At 40.1% G+C, this 20,529-nt stretch overlaps 1 protein-coding gene across 1 annotated transcript; it reads right to left on the bottom strand.

Moving 5' to 3' along the window:
* Positions 1-12,719: 12,719 nt before the first annotated feature.
* LOC138878009 (uncharacterized) lies at positions 12,720-13,742 on the bottom strand. Its single transcript, XM_070157661.1, has one exon. The coding sequence runs from the start codon at positions 13,740-13,742 to the stop codon at positions 12,720-12,722; it is 1,023 nt and encodes a 340-aa protein (XP_070013762.1).
* Between the last annotated feature and the right edge of the window lie 6,787 nt (positions 13,743-20,529).

The raw sequence follows: 20,529 nt of genomic DNA, 5'->3' as shown, positions 1-20,529 counted from the left end.
GTCCCAATTCCGAGGGTAGCTGCTGCATCAGTCATGGTAGCCGTTGAAATGCTGAAAAATGGTTTTGTACCGGGAAGGGTTTGGGTGCATCTATGCAAGGTATCGTACAACCGGTGTCTCTCCCCAAAAACTTGGATACATTTGGTTTGGGGTTCAAGCCAACAGTCGCGGATGAGAAAAGAGCCAGAAAGTTGAAACAGAGGGCCTGAGTCCTCCAAAAGCCCATCCCACGGCTCTCCAGATCATTTGTCAGGCCTGGCACCAAGAAACGCCCAGTAACAATAGTTCCCAGTTCTGTGGTTGGTCCTGATAAAGAGTTGATTGAAAGGTTCGAGAAGTTATTCGATGATGTGAGTATGGTGAAAGCGGGAGAGGGTTCTAGCAGGGCGGATGTGCAATTTGTTGGGCCTAGTGCAAAGATTAACAATTAGGAAGCTACTCCTCTCCCCGCCAGGAAGGAGTTTTGGTAGTTTGCTTTGATTTTCTTTCAGTTTATCTGGATTATTCCAGGGTTGTAATTCAGATTCTATGTTCCGTCCGTTTGGATGTATAAACCTTATTATCTTTTAATTTCAATGAATTGCAATTTCTCCTTTTCTTCCTTCCTGATAGTTTTATTTTTGTTTTTCTTTTCTTCCTTGTACAGTTCTTTTATGCTGGTTTCAATGACATGACATGCATGAGGAATCTCCGACCCAGTCTTAAAAGCCAATCTAATTCTAAAATAGTAATTCAAGAAATAGAGTGTGATGATGAATCGAAATATGAGGAGGATGAGGCCTTTGGAGAGATTAGTAAAGAATTAAGCCATTTTGAAGAAAAACCCAAGCCTAACCTGAGTGATACAGAAGCAATCAATTTAGGGGACCCATATAATATCAGAGAAACTAAAATAAGTGTCCATCTTGAACCTCAACTTAGGAAGGAGATAATTAAAGCGTTACTTGAGTACAAAATCGTCTTTGCATGGTCATATGATGACATGCTGGGTTTAAGCACTGACTTGGTGGTTCACAAATTGCCCACTGACACGGCATTACCTCCTATCAAGCAGAAGCTGAGGAAATTTAAAACTGATATGAGTGTGAAGATCAAAGAAGAGGTCACCAAGCAGTTCGATGCAAAAGTCATTCGGGTCACTCGATATCCCACTTGGTTAGCCAATGTAGTACCTGTGCCAAAGAAGGATGGAAATACCAGGGTGTGTGTTGATTACCGTGATCTCAACAAGGCGAGTCACAAGGACAACTTTCCACTGCCAAATATCTACATTCTGATTGACAATTGCGCCAAACATAAGATTGGGTCTTTTGTGGACTGCTATGCGGGCTATCATCAGATCTTAATGGATGAGGAAGATGTAGAAAAGACGACATTCATCACACCATGGGGAACATACTGCTATAGGGTCATGCCTTTCGGTTTGAAAAATGCTGGGGCGACTTACATGAGGGCAATGACAACCATATTCCACAACATGATACACAAGGAGATCGAGGTTTATGTGGATGATGTAATTATAAAGTCTAGAAAGCAGTCTGATCATGTCAGAGATTTGAGAAAATTCTTCCAAAGGCTTCGCAGGTACAATCTCTAGCTCAATCCTACAAAATGTGCATTTGGTGTGCCATTTGAAAAATTGTTAGGATTCATAGTCAGCCGTTGAGGTATCGAATTGGACCCGTCAAAGATCAAAGCTATCCAAGAGTTTCCACCCCAAGGAACAAAACTGAGGTGATGAGTTTATTAGGGAGGTTGAATTACATCAGCAGGTTTATTGCTTAGCTTACGACAACTTACGAGCCTATCTTCAAACTGTTGAAAAAGGATGTTGCGGTCAAGTGGACAGACGAGTGTCAAGAAGTATTTGATAAGATAAAGGGGTACTTTTCAAACCCACCTGTGTTGGTCCCACCAGAACCAGGGAAACCTTTGATTCTGTATTTGACGGTTTTGGACAATTCATTTGGTTGTGTTCTGGGTCAGCATGACATCACCAGCAGGAAGGAGCAGGCCATCTATTATCTCAGCAAGAAGTTCACATCTTACGAGGTTAAGTACACTCATCTGGAAAGGACATTTTGCACCCTAACTTGGGTGGCACAAAAGTTGAAGCACTATTTGTCATCTTACACTACTTACCTCATCTCTCGTTTGGATCCATTAAAGTATATCTTTCAGAAGCCTATACCCAAAGTAAGGCTCGCAAAGTGGCAAATTTTGCTCATATAATTTGACATCGTCTATGTGACCTGGACTGCAATGAAAGCCCAGGCATTGGCCGACCATTTGGCCGAGAATCCGGTGGATGAAGATTATGAGCCGTTGAGGACTTACTTCCCTGATGAAGAGGTGATGCACATTGATGAGTTGGAACCAGTTGGAGAGCCAAGTTGAAAACTTTTCTTTGATGGAGCTGCTAACATAGAAGGCGTCGGGATAGGGGTTGTACTTATTTCTGAAACATGACATCACTATCCTGTTACGGATCAACTTTATTTCTATTGCACTAACAACATGGCTGAGTACGAGGCGTGTATTTTGGGTTTGAGGTTGGCTACAGACATGGGTGTCCATGAAGGCTTGGTCTTGGGAGACTCGGACCTTCTGGTGCACCAAATCCAAGGGGAATGGGAAACACGGGATTTAAAACTCATACCGTACTAGCAATGTTTGCATGATCTTTGTCAGCGGTTTCGATCAGTAGAGTTCAGGCATATTCCAAGGATCCATAATGAGGTTGCCGATACTTTGGCTACTCTGGCATCAATGTTACATCACCCAGATAAGGCTTATGTTGACCCTTTGCATATTTAGGTCCATGATCAGCATGCTTACTATAATATGGTGGAAGAAGAACTTGATGGTGAGCCTTGGTTTCATGATATCAAGGAATATATCAAGATGAGGGTGTATCCAGTACAAGCCACAGGTGATCAAAAGAGAACAATTCATCGTTTGACAAGTGGATTTTTCTTCGGTGGAGGAGTGTTGTACAAAAGAACCCCAGATTCGGGATTGTTAAGATGCATAGATGCTAGACGGGCCACGGCTATCATGACCGAAGTACATTCTGGAGTATGTGGGCCGCATATGAGTGGGTACATTCTGGCAAAAAAGATTCTCCGAGTAGGTTATTATTGACTCACTATGGAGCAGGATTGTATCAGTTTTGTGTGCAAGTGTCATCAATGCCAAATACATGGAGACTTGATCCATTCTCAGCCAACTGAATTACATACAATGTTCACACCATGGCCTTTTGTTGCTTGGGGTATAGATGTCATTGGACCAATTGAACCAGTAGCATCCAATGGGCACATGTTCATTCTGGTGGCCATTGATTATTTCACCAAATGGGTTGAAGCTAAAACTTTCAAGTCCGTGACCAAGAAAGCAGTGGTCGATTTTGTGCATTCAAATATCATTTATCGGTTCGGGATCCCGAAGGTAATCATCACAAATAATGGTGCTAATCTCAAAAGTCATTTGATAAAAGAGGTATGTCAACAGTTTAAGATTACGCATCGTAATTCCACCCCATATCGCCCCAAGGCGAATGGAGCAGTCGAGGCAGCCAACAAGAATATAAAGAAGATACTTCGGAAAATGATGGAGGGTTCTAGACAGTGGCATGAAATGTTGCCTTTTGCATTGCTGTATTATCGCACTACTATTCGTACTTCAGTAGGGGCGACGCCTTATTCACTGGTGTATGACACTAAAGCAGTAATACCCGCGGAATTTGAAATCCCGTCCCTTCGGATTGTCGCTGAGGCTGGAATTGACGATAATGAATGGGTCAAAACCCGTCTGGAACAATTGAGTTTGATCGATGAGAAAAGATTGGCAGCGGTGTGTCATGGTCAGTTATATCAACAGAGGATGGCAAGAGCATATAACAAGAAGGTGCGTCCACGGAAGTTTGAAGTGGGTCAGCAAGTGTTGAAATGTATCTTTCCATATCAGGCTGAGGCAAAAGGCAAGTTCTCCCCAAATTGGCAAGGACCGTTCATCGTAATGAGAGTGTTGTCCAATGGTGCTCTTTATTTAACAGATATAGAAGGCAAGTGTGTAGAAATGGCTATCAATTCAGATGCAGTCAAGAGATATTATGTATGATTTCCTTTGGTTAAATTGTATTTGTTTGTACTTGGCATGTTTTTATGATTAGAATGACGAAGGCATTTTGTTCTGCTATCTAAACACTTTATCCTTTGTTATCCCTTTGAGCCTTGTTTATTTCCTTTCATACCCCTCTTTTGGAATCAGTAGCAAAGATCAGAAACGCAAGCGTGAAAGATAAATAAAGGAAAAGAGAGAAAAGAAAAGAATGAAAAGAGAAAGAAAAAGAAGAAAAGAAAAAAAGAAAAAAAAAGAAAAAAAAGAGAAAAACAAGAAGAAAAGAAGATAACAAAACAATAAGAAGAGAAAAAGAAAGCAAAAAGAGAAAGAAAAAAGAGAAAATCACAACAGCAAAGCAGTTTCTATGACATGAACTACGTTCGACCTGATTCCTTTAAAGGATACGTAGGCAGCCTCACGGTTCGGTCCCACCAAAATAAAAATCCAAAAGTCCCCAAGCAAGAAACTGGGGCAGAAGTTGTGGTTGTTGCAAGAAATCTGATTCCAAAAGTTTTAATTTTGAACCCATTTGAATTATTTTGAGGGTTTCTTTCTAACTCTATCCAAAAGCCCACATTACTGTCCAAAAAAAGACCTTCCGATCAGCCTTCGAGAAATGCCAAGTTAAGCAAGGAGAGGTAATTCATATCAGGGACAACACTCTGGTCGAAGCAGAAAAATGTTGAAAATGAGAGAGTCTTATTGGTGAAAACCCTCAGGGGCACCATAAGGCGACGGGAGTTGAGAGATGAACAAATGAGAGAGGCTTGTTGGTGAAAACTCTTCAGGGCACCGCAGGCCGAACGAGGTCAAGGTTTTGACGAAGAAGTCAGGTTATGGAAACTCCGGGGCAACAAACTATGGCAACTGAAAGTTGATTTGTTGGACAGATTGGGCCGATTAATCCGAAATGCATGTCATGATCATTGGTACCAGCTGTTCCACTCAGATATGTCCCTTTCCTTTTTCCTTTTTAGCAAGTCATCCAGTTTTGGATTTTCTTTATCCTTAACTCTCAGGGTCATCGCATTTCAATTCTTTTGGGTTTCATTTCTCTAAGATGTTTCAATGTCAGTCTTGGTCAAGCAAATAAGAAAGGATTTCAAAGCTCACTACCAACTTCAAAAATTGCAAAGCACAGTGTGGCCAGAACATACCAAAGATAGCATGATGTAAAGTGGGATATAAAGTGCCAGCGAAAGTTCCGTCGGTGGAATGATTTAGTAATTTCATGGGATATGCAGATGTTCAGTTAAAGGGGTCAGAGGTGTAAAACAACAGTTCAGGTATAGAACACTCGAGTCATCCGAGATCATGTGGGTTGAAAGTCAGTAAGAAAGCCAAGCGGTTCAGGGTCAGTTCGGGGAAACCAGTCAAAACAAAGCACACAACGGAGAGATCTTCTTCAAGAATGCCATCAACTAACCACCACATTTTAAACTGACAAAATTTTTCTTTGATTGAAACAGGGGCAGAAAGTTTCATTGTTTCGGATAAACCCTTCATAAGGAAAGGCAAGCACCAGACAGGTTTGACCGTAAACTCTCAGGACCCGCCTGGATAATGGGATTTAATTTGAAGTTCTCAGGATCCTCCTGGAAAATGGGACCTAGTTTAAAATTCAAAACAATCAATGAGTAGCAAAATCTATCATAAATGTACCACAAAGGAATATAAGTTGGTTTCAAAGTTTGCATGTTTGAGATGAGATTTAATTAGGAGTTTTCAGGACCCTCCTGAATAATGGGACTTAGCTTTAAAATTTTCATTAGATAACAAGAATTAGCGTAAGTTCTGTTGTAGGGTAGTATATTTAGCCGGAAAAGTTGTCACTCTTAAGATAAGACTTGATTTTTGATTTTCAGGACCCTCCTGGATAATGGGGTGTAGTTTAAGACCCTCTTAGACAACAAGATTCAGCGGAAGTCACACTTTTAGAGGATATAACTTGGATTTAAAATTTTCATTTAATTAAGAGTTGTCAGGTCCCCCTGGATAATGAGACCTAGCTTTAAAATTCTTATTGATATTTGGTAACATTATTCAGTTAACACTCACATATGTGCCCAGCTACCAAACTGAAACAATTTTTTTTTGTTTTGTCTATTTTGTTGAAATCAGGCACCCACCTAGAGAACAAGGAGAAGCAGTTCAAGTTTAGCAATCAGGCGCCCACCTGGAGAGCACGGGAATACAATTCAAGTTCAGCAATCAGGTGCCCACCTGGAGAGCAGGGGAATACAGTTCATGTTCAGCAATCAGGAGCCCACCTAGAGAGCATGGGAATACAGTTCAAGTTCAACAATCAGGCGCCCACCTGGAGAGCACGGGAATACAGTTCAAATTTAGTAGTCAGGCGCCCACCTGGAGAGCACGAGTATGCGATTCAAGTTTTTGGCAATCAGGCATCCACCTGAAGAAAAGGAAAAGCACCTCAGATTACAATTCAAGTCGGCAACAAAGGGACTTCACCGGGAGAATACAAGTATACAAAGCAACAAGAATCACAAGATCAAGTTTGAAGATATAGATATGGCTTTTGTAATTCATATATCATAGTTTAGTCTAGCTTCTTTTATTTTGTCATGGTGTAATAAGGGGTTCAGTAAGCAGCAGCAACAACAACAGTGAAATCACAGCTTCATGGTAGTCCCAACTACCAAAACTTCCCGAACTACACTGACCTGATTCCTTTATAGCCAAGGATATGTAGGCAACCTCAGAAGCAGGGTGCGGTCAAATCTTTCAAAAATGCTTCCCACGGAGTATTCAAACGGGCAAAGATCACTCGTATCCGCTAACTTTATCTTTGCACGAAAACTCTTTGTGTTTCCGAGCAAAGAGGGGCAGCTGTGAGCACGTGATTTTTGCCCTATATGAATTACTCTCATAAATTCAAGAAAAATAATTTTCTCCATTGTTTGCAATTTTGTGGATTTTTGTGGCATTTTCTGTTATTGTTTGCATATTGTCTGTGCATGTTTATTTTGTTTAATTAATGAAAAATACAAAAAATATGTTACATTTAGGATTTAATTTCACATTTTAGGATTAATTAACAAATTAGTTGTTTCTTTTATGAAAATGGAAAAATCATAGAAAAAATAGTTTATTTTGCACTTTTAATTTTAATTGTGAATTTTGGTAGTTTTTCCTTCAATTTGGTTTTAATTAATTATAGAAAGCATTATTTGTAGTAATTAATTTTATAAGATAATTTGATTTAGGAATTAATTTAGGATTTATTTTTAGTTTTATTTTAAAAGAAATTAAAAAAAGTAAAAGGAAAAGAAAAAGAAAGCAAAAGAATGAGAAGTCAATTTTGGGCCTTTTAATCTTAAATCCCCTCAGCTCAAATCCTTTGGCCCCAAATACCCGCCAAGTACCCACTTACCTGAGGCCCAAACCCGTTCCCCACCTGGTCCCCCTCAGCAACCCAAAACGACCCCGTTTTAGTTAGTTTGATCAGGGCCGTCGATGTTCTTTGATTGGATGGTCGAGAACTGCCTCCCCTAGACTATTAAACTATCCGAACCCGGTAAATCCCCCCCTCATCGTCTCTCATCTCCCTCAAACTCAAAACTCTAGAGACATAACCTACTCGCCCCCAAACCTCTCAGCTTATTTGCCGGCGGCGCTACCCCAACCCTACCTAAATTCAAACCAAGCAACCACCACACTCTCCTCATCCCATATCTATCACCAATTTCCCCAAAAACCCTCACCCATTTGCTTCAATTCCAAATCTGAAATTCCAAAAAAAGAAACAAAACCCTAATCCGTTCCTCCTTCTGATTTCTAATGGTTTCAAGGCTCGATCTGATCCAAAATTTATGCCAGTCGATTGTTCTCAGTAAGAACAATCGATTAGTGTCATTTTTGGCTCATTTCGAAGCTCACCAGATTTCGGCCAAATCAACATTGAGCGACCCAGCTTCGTCATCATCGTTCATCGATTCGCTTCGCTGTGTCAAGATATCCTGGCGTTAAATTGGTATTGCCCACTCTTTTGTCCCACGACTCTGCTAGTTGAGTATTTCTGTTTCTTGTTTTTTTACTTGCTTCATTTTTGTCTTATTTTCTTTAATAATGAAGTTCATTTAGTTGGCAATTAAAGTTAGGTTTAATCGCAAAGTTTGGAATTATTGTTTTTCTGAATTTGATCTTCTTTGCTTGATCATTCGTGATGGTTTATGTTCTGGTATTAATTGTGGTCAATCATTGACCCAGTTAAGAGACTCGTTCATTTGGGGTCGTGGGTTAACTTGACTTAGGTAAGTAATTGAAAAGTAAATACATTGGTGTCCGGGGTCCATATAGGGATTTAAAGGATAAGGGAATCAAATTCTGTTAGGATAGAAGATTCCAAAGAATATGATAAGAGCTGAAAGTTTTAGATATTTTTGAAAAGGGTTAAAAGGGTAAAAAATAACTAAGGAAGGAGGGGTAAATAAGGAATTGGCTAGCTGTACTAGGGCTGCCTTAGGCATGCCTATATAAGCTATCTTTACATTCATTAAAGGGGCAGAAGAAAATACTCTAAAAATCCTAAAAGTTGGAACGACTGAGATTTGAGTAAAAGCTGTGAAATAACATTGAAAACCTTGATTTTTCTTTGTTGAAAACCACTCAAATTCCATTTGGTTTCAGTTTGTCCTGATGCTCTTTGCTAGTTTTAAAGTTTCTGAAAAAATTTCAAGTTTCTTGCACTTGATTAGAAAATGCCTTGAACTTGGGGTTTCAAAAATTGGTTTGAGTTGCTGATTTCATCACTATTCCATAGCTGATTTGCAAGCTTATCCTGCTGTGATTTTCCTCTTTATTTGAGCTCACTACTGCTGCTGCTTTTGTTAGCTCCCAACTCATCTTTGTTTGTTTTGCTGTTGTAACCAGGTACATATTTTTGAATCCCATCTATGTGAAGTTCAAATGAAAAGATGAAATGAAGAATAGTAATTTGAAGCATGACTTTAAGATTGCCTGTTCTTAGTTATTCTTGTATTATTTTGTTTTCCTCCCTACCTCAATCCTTACTGTTCTGATTTACTATTAAAGCATACTATCTCGGTTGTTGAATACTTCTCTCAAAGGGTTCATTTGATTCATAACCCAATCTATGATGTAATGTTCTATTAATTTTATAGCTAGATGATGGCTCAGATCTTTGAGTCTTCACTTTAGTTTTGATTTGATTGTTAAAGAGGCTTGCTGAACAATATATGAGGTTGAGTCATCAGTAGGTCGTGGTTTTTCTTTCTTTTGCTATCATAATGTGTTGATTGTACTCAAATAATGCTACTAGGTATCTGAATTTAGTTTGTTTAAACATCATGTTGGGGAAAAGGAGAAATGGTCTATGTTTGTTTTGAGAGGGGCAAAAGCATGCATCAATTTACTTTTGAAGGGGTATGTGAGTATTTTTAACTTAAGCTTGGTACCTGAATTTCAGAATATTCAATTAGCTTATCTGAGTTTGAATGGTTAGAATGCAGAAGTCAAAAATGTGGACTTAGTGTTATGCTCCATATAGCCTTGTTGGGATTGTATTCTTGATTTGGTATGCCCTTCGTGCCTGAGGACTCGAGCTCGAGTCCTTTCTCTTCTTCAGACTTTAATTGTACGATTCGGGCCAGTCTTTGGGCCTGGGGTCAAGAGACTACCTAAAATCGATTTGCAGGCCTTCATGGCATTGGGCCTGCTTGCTTCAGATTTCTTCCGCATGGTTGTAAGGGCACGAGCCAATTAACAAACGTATCTGTCTCCTTCTATTTATTTTCTTTCACACAAAGTTTCCTGTTTAGCTAACATGAACATTAGAACTAAATTAGCTTTGGGGTGTGCCATATTTATAGAAATAGTCTATGGCCTTCTTGGTTTCAAATAAGGAATTTTAGACAATTAATTGATGTGTGCCATACTTAGCTAATATAGTTATGGCCCTCACGAGTTAGCTTAGAAACCTTTTGGTTAGAATAAGTCGAGGGGTGCTGTGCCAAACAAAATGACAATTGCACGACCCTCATTTAATTAATCTTGTTTATTCTTAGAAATCAAGGCCCGCCATTTAGCGAATTTTCCATGGCCCTTGCAAAGTTGCAAACGTGTAGTTGCTTTAGGCGCGTTATTTAATAATTTACCTTCTTAAACTTGGTTGCGCATTTATGTGACCCAAATTCAAATATCAACAATGTTATATAGAATGTGCTGCGGGCCGCGGGTGCATTTATGTGCCGTGGTTCAAGACATATTTTAAATAACGTTGCAATTTTTCTTTAAAAATAATTAAATAAAAGCGGTTTTAAAGTTAAAATTGAACCATAGGCTAAAACATGTATTAAAATCAGATAATAGGCCAATAATAACTGTTGAGCAACCATGCTAGAACCACGGAACTCGGGAATGCCTAACACCTTCTCCCGGGTTAACAAAATTTCTTACCCGGATTTCTGGTTCGCGGACTGTAATACAGAGTCAATCTTTCCTCGATTCGGGATTTGAACCGGTGACTTGGGACACCACAATTATCCCAAGTGGCGACTCTGAATTTTTAATAAATAAATAATCCCGTTTCGATTGTCCTTTAATTGGAAAAACCCCCTTATACCTTTCCAGGGTGTAGGAAAAAGGAGGTGTGACTCCTATGTCTAAAATAAACATCAACTAGGGAGTGGAGACCCTATGTCTAAAATAAACATCAACTAGGGAGTGGATACCCTATGTTGAAAAAGCAACTAGGGAGTGGAGACCCTATGTCTAAAATAAAATCATCAACTAGGGAATAAAGACCCTATATTGGAAAACGCAGCTAGGGATGGAAACCCTATACTACCATGATTTGGGATTTTTTTTTAGAGAATGAGTGAAATGTGGGAAAGAACTTGGAGAAGACTTCCCTTTTTTGGGGTGGTTGTTATTGTTGCTGCAGAGCTATTTTAGTCTCCGCGCGGTTTCCTTTTGGTTGCACCTGCTTCTTGAAAGGTTACTTTGAATTGCACCTATTTCCTATGGTTCAAACAAAGAACGATTGTCAGTTTGGAAAAGGTGGTTGGTTTTGCGGCCTTGAGTGTTTCAGTCACTTGATCTTGGTCGGCTTCTTTAATGACAATTTCAACTACAACTGGTGCTTCCTGGATACCGATTGCATTTCTAGACCCGGAGAACCTTTGGGTTTTTCCTAAATTTCACCATGATGGTTAGTCACGTGGGACTTAACATTTTTCAACTTTATTTTTCCTTCATAGGCCTTTAACTTCTGACTTCCAATTTTTAACTTCAAAGCATTGGGGAATCCTTGGCTTTTCACACCTTGCCAAGACGGTTAGTCATGTGGGACTCAACCTTTTCAACTTCATTTCGCCCTTATAGGCACTTTAATTTGATTTCCTCCTTCCAAGAGTTTTAATTGTAAAGCATCAACAACCATGGCCAGTTAGGAGTCGACTTGATGCTCCTGCCGAGGATGGATACCTTTTTTGCATATTAGTTTGTATCAAGCGATAATCCTGTAAATCAGTCTTTTCATCCCTTCTTTGTCTTAGTTTCGGAATATAGTTAGACCAAAAGGGATTCAAATAAAAACAAACAATGGAATGGAAAAATGAATTTAGATGAGAGGTATCCCTTTCAGGGAAAAGAAAAAAGGACTTATCTGGAGTACATGCAGACTTCGATGAACATGACATGCCTCTTGGATTGGATGCCTGATCTGTGTAAACTATCCAACTCTCAGAAATTCATCACAACTTATGCCTCAAAATCGAGAAACCTTGCCAGAACTCTGTCGATGCCGATGCTTGTGAGGATCTTCTTTTCGATTAGTGGCGCCCTTTGCGGTTTTCACCAGCTGACCTCTCTCATTTCTCTTCTCACCTTCGCCTTATAGTGATCTTTGCGAGTTTTCACCAACAAGACTCTCTCATTTTCAATTTCTCTGCTTACCATCGCCTTACGGTGCCCATGAAGGTTTTTACGGATGAGACTCTCTCATTTTGTTTCTCTCATTTTGTTGTATCAGATCCAAGTAAATGTATCCTCCCATTTGAACATCTTTTCCGATAGATCGGAAGGACTTGAAAAGGATTTGGGTTAAAAGAATTTGGATTGAATTACAACTTTAGAACCTTTTGGGCAAAACCATCACCGAATCATTGTAGATTCTGCCCCAGTTTCAACTTTGGGAAAATGTGGATTTATATTTTGGTGTGACTGAACCCTAGAGAGAGGCTGCCTATGTATCCTTTTGGAATCAAGTCGAACGTAGTTCAAGAAATTTTGTTTTTGATTTCTTTTGTTTTTCTTTCATATATTTTTTTTTCATTCATTTTTTTATTTATAATAACTTCCAGGTTCCTAAGAGGGTAATCAAAGAAAAGGGGCAACCGACTCGACGGATTTGCAAGGGTTGGTAGTGTTTTGGTATCGGGAATGAAAGCCTTCATCATCCCAATCAAAGAGCATTAAAGCTGCATACAAGGGTCAAACATAATACCTTTTGATCCATCGGCATTGACAACTACTTCGGGGTCATTTCCTTTAATGTCTCCCCTGTACAACGCTCCTTTTGGCAACACTCTTCTTATAGTGTAAGGACCTTTTCAATTTGGAGAAAAATTTTCTTTTGCTTCTTCATGATGCGGGAAAATACATCTCGGAACGAGTTGCGCTGCTTCAAATTTTCTAGGCCGCACTTTCTTGTTATAGGCACAGGCCATTTTTTGTTGGTACAACTGCCTGTGGCAAACTACGATCATCCGCTTTTCATCAGTCATGGTCAACTTATCCAAATGGGTTTTGACCCATTCTTCGTCTTCGATCTCGATTTCAACAATAATCGAAAGAGAGGGAATCTCAACTTCTGCAGGTATTACGGCTTCAGTGCCATAAACCAATAAATAAGGTGTGGCCCCAACTGATGTGCGCGCGGTTGTGCGATATCCCAGTAGTGCAAAAGGCAACTTTTCATGCCATTGTCTAGAACTTTGAATCATTTTCCTGAGGATCTTCTTGATATTCTTGTTCCTAGTTTTGACAGCGCCATTAGCTTTGGGACGATAAGGGGTAGAGTTACGATGCATAATTTTAAACTGTTCGCATACCTCTCTCATCAAGTGGCTGTTCAGATTTGTAGCATTGTTTGTAATGATAGTTTTAGGAATACCAAAACGACAAATAATGTTGGAATGCACAAAGTCTACCGCTGCTTTCTTGGTAATGGCTTTGAAAGTGACTGCTTCGGCCCACTTTGTGAAATAATCAATGGCAACCAGAATGAATCTGTGCCAATTTGAAGCTTTCGGCTCAATTGGCCCAATAACATCCATACCCCAGGCAACGAACGGCCAAGGTGCTAGCATAGGATGTAACTCTAAAGGCGGTGCATGAATCAGGTCACTAATGGAACTTCTGGACAAAACTGAAGCAATCCAATAATAACCTGCCCGAAGGATTTTCTTTGCAAGGACATATCCGTTCATGTAAGGCCCACATACTCCCGAATGCACTTCGTTCATGATTTTATCAGCTTCTTGGGCATCTACGCACCTCAAAATATTCAAATCTGGAGTTCTTTTGTACAAGACTTCTCTGCTAAAAAAGAAACTGCTGGCAAGCCTTCTCATAGTTCTCTTTTGATCTCCACTGACCTGCTCAAGATATTCCTTTGTTTTCAAAAACCTTTTGATATCATGATACCATGGGTGAACATCTGGTTCTATTTCAATTGCATTACAATAACCATGCCTATCTCGAAGCTAAAGTAGCTAGTGCTGCCGTATCAGGGCAATTTCCTAACTTTCCCATGGGCATTGGTTTTTGGAATATGTACTTCAGAGGATCCATTATGGTTATAAGATATGTGGTGTAGGCCAACAGATAAAGCCTGAGCTTCTGGGCAACCCAAGTTAGGGGGCAACAAGTTCTTTCCAACAATGCGTACTTGGCTTCATAACTGGTGAACTTCTTGCTCAGGTAGTATATGTCTTGCTCTCTCTTCCCGGTCACATCGTGTTGCCCCAGGACACAAACAAAAGAATTTTCCAAGTCTGTCAGGTACAAGAACAAAGGTCTTCTTGGCTCGGGCGGAACCAACACTGGCAGATTTGACAGATATTTTTCGATTTTATCAAAAGGTTCTTGACATTCATCTGTCCATTTGATCCCGACATCTTTCTTCAGTAACTTAATTATGGGCTCACAAATGGTAGTAAGCTGAGAAATGAAGCTGATGATGTAATTCAATCTTCCTAGCAGACTCATGACCTCTTTCTTGGTTCTCGGAGGTGGCAAATCCTGAATAGACTTTATCTTTGTTGGATCTAACTCAATACCCCTCCGGCTGACTATAAACCACAGAAGCTTTCCTGATAGAACTCCGAATGCATATTTAGCTGGGTTTAATTTTAAATCATACTTGCACAAACGTCCAAAGAATTTTCTCAAATCCCATACATGGTCTTCCTGCGTTCTAGATTTAATGATCACATCATCCACATACACCTTAATTTCCTGGTGCATCATGTCATGGAAGATGGAAGTCATGGCTTTCATGTAGGTTACCCCGACATTCTTTAGGACAAATGGCATGACCCTGTAATAGTAAGTTCCATACGACATGGTGAAAGTCGTCTTTTTTGTATCGTCTTCATCCATCAGAGCCTGGTGGTACCCAACATAACAATCCATGAAAGACTGTATCTCATGTTTTGCACAGTTGTCAACAAGGATATGAATATTTGGCAATGGAAAATTGTCCTTGGGGCTTGCCTTGTTCAAATCCCGATAGTTAACACACACTTGGATTTTCCCATCTTTCTTCGGCACTGAGACCACATTAGCCAACCATGTGGTGTATCGGACCACCCGAATCACACCAGTTTTTAATTGTTTGGTGACCTCTTCTTTGATCTTATCACTAATGTCTGTTTTAAACTTTCTTTGCTTTTGTTAGACGGGTGGATAACCGGGATAAGTTGGCAATTTATGTACCACCAAATCAAAACTCAGTCTTGGCATATCATCATAGGACCATGAAAACACGTCTTTTAATTCAAACAAAAGTTGGATCAATGCATCTCTAGTTCTTTCATCGATGTAAATGCTTATCATGGTTTCCCGGACCTCTTCTAGACTGCCCAAATTAACTGGCTTGGTTTTATTTAAGTTTGACTTAGGCTTATTCTCAAATTGTTCCAGTTCTCAATTTATTTCCCTAAAAGCCTCATCTTCGTCATATTCCGATTCTTGATTCATTATTTCACAGTTAGATAGTGATAAGTAAGGATTTTGACTACTTATTTGATCTCTTTTACTTTCGTTTTAGCTCAAAATTGCTTAAAGTTATTCCTGAAAACTAATGAAATGTGCTTTCTTGCAGGAGTGTTGGAATATGAGCCAAAGAGAAGAAAATCAACTCAAGAAGGAGTAATTTTGGACAAGGACCAAAACAAGGCTAAAAGGGAAAAATGCGGACCGCACAATATTGAGTGCGGCCGCAGAACATGAACAAAGCCTTTGATAGAATTTCTTTGCAAAGTGCGGATCACACAATTATTGTGTGGTCGCAAAAAATGAGGTTCAGAGAGATGGGATTTTAGGGTCATGAATAAGTGTGGACCACGTCGTTATTGTGCGGCCGCAGAATCAAGAGCGTGGCCGTATTAAATAATGTGCGGTCCGCAGAAGTCCCCCATGCCAAAGCCCAAGGTCAAGAAGTGCGGAACACATCATTATTGTGTGGCCGCAGAATCAAGAGTACGACTGCACTCAGAAATATGCGGTCTGCAGAAGTTGAAGAAGAGCGGCCGCAACCCAGAATTGTGCAGCCGCAGAAGTCCAACCCGTCAAGCCAAGTTTCAAAGTGCGGACCACATAAAGAATTATTTTACCGCACAACATACGCAGGGGAAATTTTGTCCGGCAATTTAGGTGGATATAAATTGATCTTTTTGTCATTTTTTGGTCAAGTTTTGTGCACCTGAGAATCGAGCGTCGTTTTTCTTTACTGTATTGGGTAACTTTGTAATAGTTAACATTTTAACATTAGATTTTCTTCCCTTAATCATCTTTTATGGATTTTATCTTAGTTTCTTCTTTAATTTCTGCATTTTCCATGAGTAGCTAAACCCTTAGCTAGGGTTGACCCAACCCTAGTATGGGTACTTAATGGGTGATTGATTTAGGGCTTATTTATGATTGGGTATATGATATTTAGCCTAGTTCTTGCTCGAATTTAAGAATTGGTGGTTGCAAACATTGATTCATGCCTAATTGACTTAGCCTCTACTTGAGAAAGAGAGTAAGTCTAGGAAAAGTTGACTAACAAGAAATTGGGGTGAACTCAAGAAATTGATAGCCCCAATTAAAGGGTCGAATCTAGAGATAGTAAGACCCGATTTGAGCATCTATCACTTGTTTCGTGAAATACCCATTTGGACTTGAGAAAGCTAAATTGGGCAAAATCACTCAAACTACCGAGAAGTATAGAGTGAGTAATCGCGTGTGATTGCTATATTGTATACCGATCAACCAAGCACGCCCTAAAGCTCTCAATATGTTAGGTAACCATCTAGGTGGAAGTTACAACCCTAGATATTTTATAACTTGAAAAACAACAATACCAAAAACATTGTCTCTTAGCTTTTCTATTACAAGCATTAGCATACAAACTAGAAGTAGAAAAGAAAGAACTGAATATGTGGAAGTGCAATCTTGGGCACGTCATACACTAGACTAGGTATATACCTAATCCCACATAAAGCTCTATGTGGAATTAACCTCGGCTCGCATTGGGTATTTATAATTTCATCGACCAACTCACGATCCCAATTAGTTGTGTGAGTTTGGGCGACATAAATTTTGGCGTCGTTGCCGGGGAGCTAAAAACAGATTTAGTTTTGTATGTGATTTGTCTTCTTTTCCATCCAAGTTACTGATTTTGTTCGTGAAAAAATTGCAGGTGATACAATGGCTTTCAACAACAATGATACTCTTGGAAACGTGCCATTGAGGGGTGATGAGGATAATTACCAAGCCGACGAGGTTTCTCTTGAACCTCAAGGAAATTGACGAGGCCGCCCGCCTCAAGACAATGTTCCCATTCCTCCCCCACCTCCTCCAAGAGAGGTAGCACACCAGATGTTGTTGAATGAATGATATGCAAGTGTCATAGTCCCGCCCCGCATTAGGCGGGCAACTTTAAAATCACAAATTTCATGCTTACATTGTTGGAACAACGAGGATTCTTTACCGGGGCTCCGAATCAAAATGCATACAAGCACTTGAAAGGGTTTGTTGACACTTGCTGGGGGAGCAAACAAACCAACATCTCTGAGGATACTTTGCGGTTGAGACTATTCCCTTTCTCTCTACGAGGAAGGCCTTGGATTGGTTGGAGAGGTTGCCAAATCATTCTATCCATACATGGGATGAATTGGCTGAGAAATTCATTTCCATGTTCTTTTCACCCGGGCATATGGCAACTCTTAGGGATGCGATTCTAGCTTTCAAACAAGAACCCAATGATCCTTTTCATGAGATATCAGAAAGGTACCGTATAATGGTGAAAGAGTGCTCGAACAATGACATGATGGAGGCTATGATTCAACAAACTTTATATAGGGTATCAATACTATCAATCAATGCGTGGTCAACTAACTTGCCGGTGGAAATTTCATGACAATGCCTTATGCAGAAGCTTGTGAGATTCTTGATGAAATGGAAGATACTTCATTGGCATGGCAAAGTAGAGCAAACGTTCCTCAAGGCGATCCAAATGTGATTCACTTGCACAAGGAATTACATGATCATGGGCAAGCAATTGCCGGGTTGACTACCATAATGAATCAACTAGCCAAAGCTCAACTTCAATAAGTGCAAGGTCTCAAGCAAGTAAATGCAAAGGAAGAAGTGAGTATGATGGCAAACAAAAGAAGACAAAAGGGTCCTCAAGTGCAAAACCGGGTTGACAATTATGAGCAAGATGATAGTGGATTTGATCAAGATGGACAATACAATGAGCAAGAGGAGGAAGTCCAGTATGTGAAAAACTTCCAAAGGCAAAGAAACAACAATCAAGTCCCAAATCAACAACAATGGCGACCATAAGAAAATTAAAGAAATTGGAATTCAAGCAATCAAGGTAGTTGGAACAATCAAAACAACCAATGGAATTGGAATAATCAAGGAAATCAAGGAAAATTGAATGGTCAAAATAACCAAGGAAATTGGAGTGGCAATAACCAAGGATATTGGTGAGGTAACAACCTAGGAGGGTGGAACAACAACAACCGGGGGTCGGGTTTTCAAAGGCCTCCGATGTTTCAGCAATCGAGCAATCCACCCCCTATGCTTCCTAAGGTTCGAGTTTACAACAATGAGATGGGCCGAATAGAGAACATGTTTAAACAAATGATGGAGAAGAATGCCGACTTCAATGCTCAATTATCCCCCCACAATACTTCATTTCGCAATTTGGAAGTTCAATTAGGCCAAATCTCGCAAGCTTTGAACACTCGTCCTAAGGGGGCATTACCAAGTGATACGATGGTGAACCCGAAGGGTGGGAAAAACACGGGACATGCCATGGCCGTGACTACAAGGAGTGAAAAAGGTGAGGATGCAACCACCTTAAATCAAAAGAAAGTTGTGGATGAAAAGCAATTGGTACAAGAAGATGAGATGCCAAGCAATGAAGTGCAAGCAAACGATGATGTGAGAATTGATATTGAAGACAATGTGGAGGAGACTCAAGAAGTAGTAAACCTGTCTAGGGAGCATATTGTTGACATACCAGAACCAGTATTGCCAAAGGCTAAGGCACCAATGCCAAGGCCTCCTCCTCCATACACTCAAAGGCTTGCCAAGCAAAATAGCGAGCACCAATTCAAAAAGTTTATTGACATGATGAAGAGTTTATCTATTAATGTACCATTGGTTGAGGCCTTGAAGTAAATTCCAAGTTATGCAAAGTTCATGAAGGATCTGGTGACAAAGAAAAGATCGATTAATTGTGAGACTATCAAGATGACACATCAGGTGAGTCCTATTGTGCACTCAATGGCTCCGAAATTGGAAGATCCCAGCGCTTTCACAATCCCTTGGACTATTGGAGGAGCTGATTTTGCCAAAGCTCTATGTGATCTAGGGGTAAGTATCAACTTGATTCCCTACTCGATGTTCAAAACTTTGGGAATTGAGCAACCAAGACCCACATCCATGAGGCAACCTTTGGGTATTATTGATGATGCGTTGGTTCGTGTTGACAAGTTCATCCTCCTGACGGACTTTGTGATCCTAGATTGAGAAGTGGACTATGAGGTGCCTATTATTTTGGGTAGACCTTTCCTTGCTATGGGGAAGACACTTGTTGATGCAGAAGTCAGTGAGCTCACTTTCCAGGTGGGTGATAAAAAGGTGGTCTCCCATGTTTGCAAATCTATGAGGCAACCGAATAGCAATGAAGTTTTTTCATTCGTGGATTTAGTGACCGATGTGATAATTGATGATGCTAGTACCACAATGAGTGATGAGGATAATTTGGATGCCATTTTGCTCAACCTTGATATAATGAAGAGAAAGAGGGATATGTGGAATGTGTCAATGCATTGCAAGGAATGGGTTCGTACACTTATGAACCCCGCAAGTTATCCTTGGATCTTGAAAATCGGAAGACTCCTCCAACAAAGCCCTCAATCGAGAAGCCTCCCACTTTGGAGTTAAATCCATTTCCTCCACATCTCAGGTATGAATTCCTTGGCCCTTCTTCTACTTTACCGGCTAGTCTTTCCTCTTGTTTGACTAACATACAGGTAGAGTCCACGTTGGAGGTGCTACAAAGGAGGAAGAGAGCAATTGGATGGACATTGGCAGATATCCGGGGTATAAACCCTGCCTTTTTCATGCACAAGATTATTTTGGAGGAAGGTGCCAAACCCTCCATAGAACATCAAAGGAGTATAAATGAAGCAATGTAAGAGGTGGACAATTACCCCTAATATCACCACACCGGATTGGAGCTTGCCTTTTGAGCTCATGTGTGACGCTAGTGATGTGGCGGTTGGAGCAGTTTTGGGACAAAGAATCAACAAAATCTTCCATCTGGTCTACTATGCTAGTAAGACCATGAATGATGCCCAAGTCAATTACATAGTGACAGAAAAAGAGCTACTTTCTATTGTCTTTGCTATGGAGAAGTTCTGCCCGTACTTGATGGGTACAAAGTTCTGCGACGCTTCGGTACTTGATGATCAAGAAAGATTGTAAGGTGAGGTTAATGTGATGGGTGCTTCTATTGCATGAGTTTGATCTAGAGATCTGTAATGCCCCAACCTCAGGAGACGCAACCGGCGCTCAATCGAGTGAACCCAACTGAGCAAGACTTATTGGACACCTTCTACCCAACTCACTATG

This window comes from Nicotiana sylvestris, chromosome 9 (assembly GCF_000393655.2).
Source record: "Nicotiana sylvestris chromosome 9, ASM39365v2, whole genome shotgun sequence".
Lineage (NCBI taxonomy): Eukaryota > Viridiplantae > Streptophyta > Magnoliopsida > Solanales > Solanaceae > Nicotiana > Nicotiana sylvestris.
Note: the sequence above shows the minus strand (reverse complement) of the source record. Positions and strands in the feature narration are given on the sequence as shown.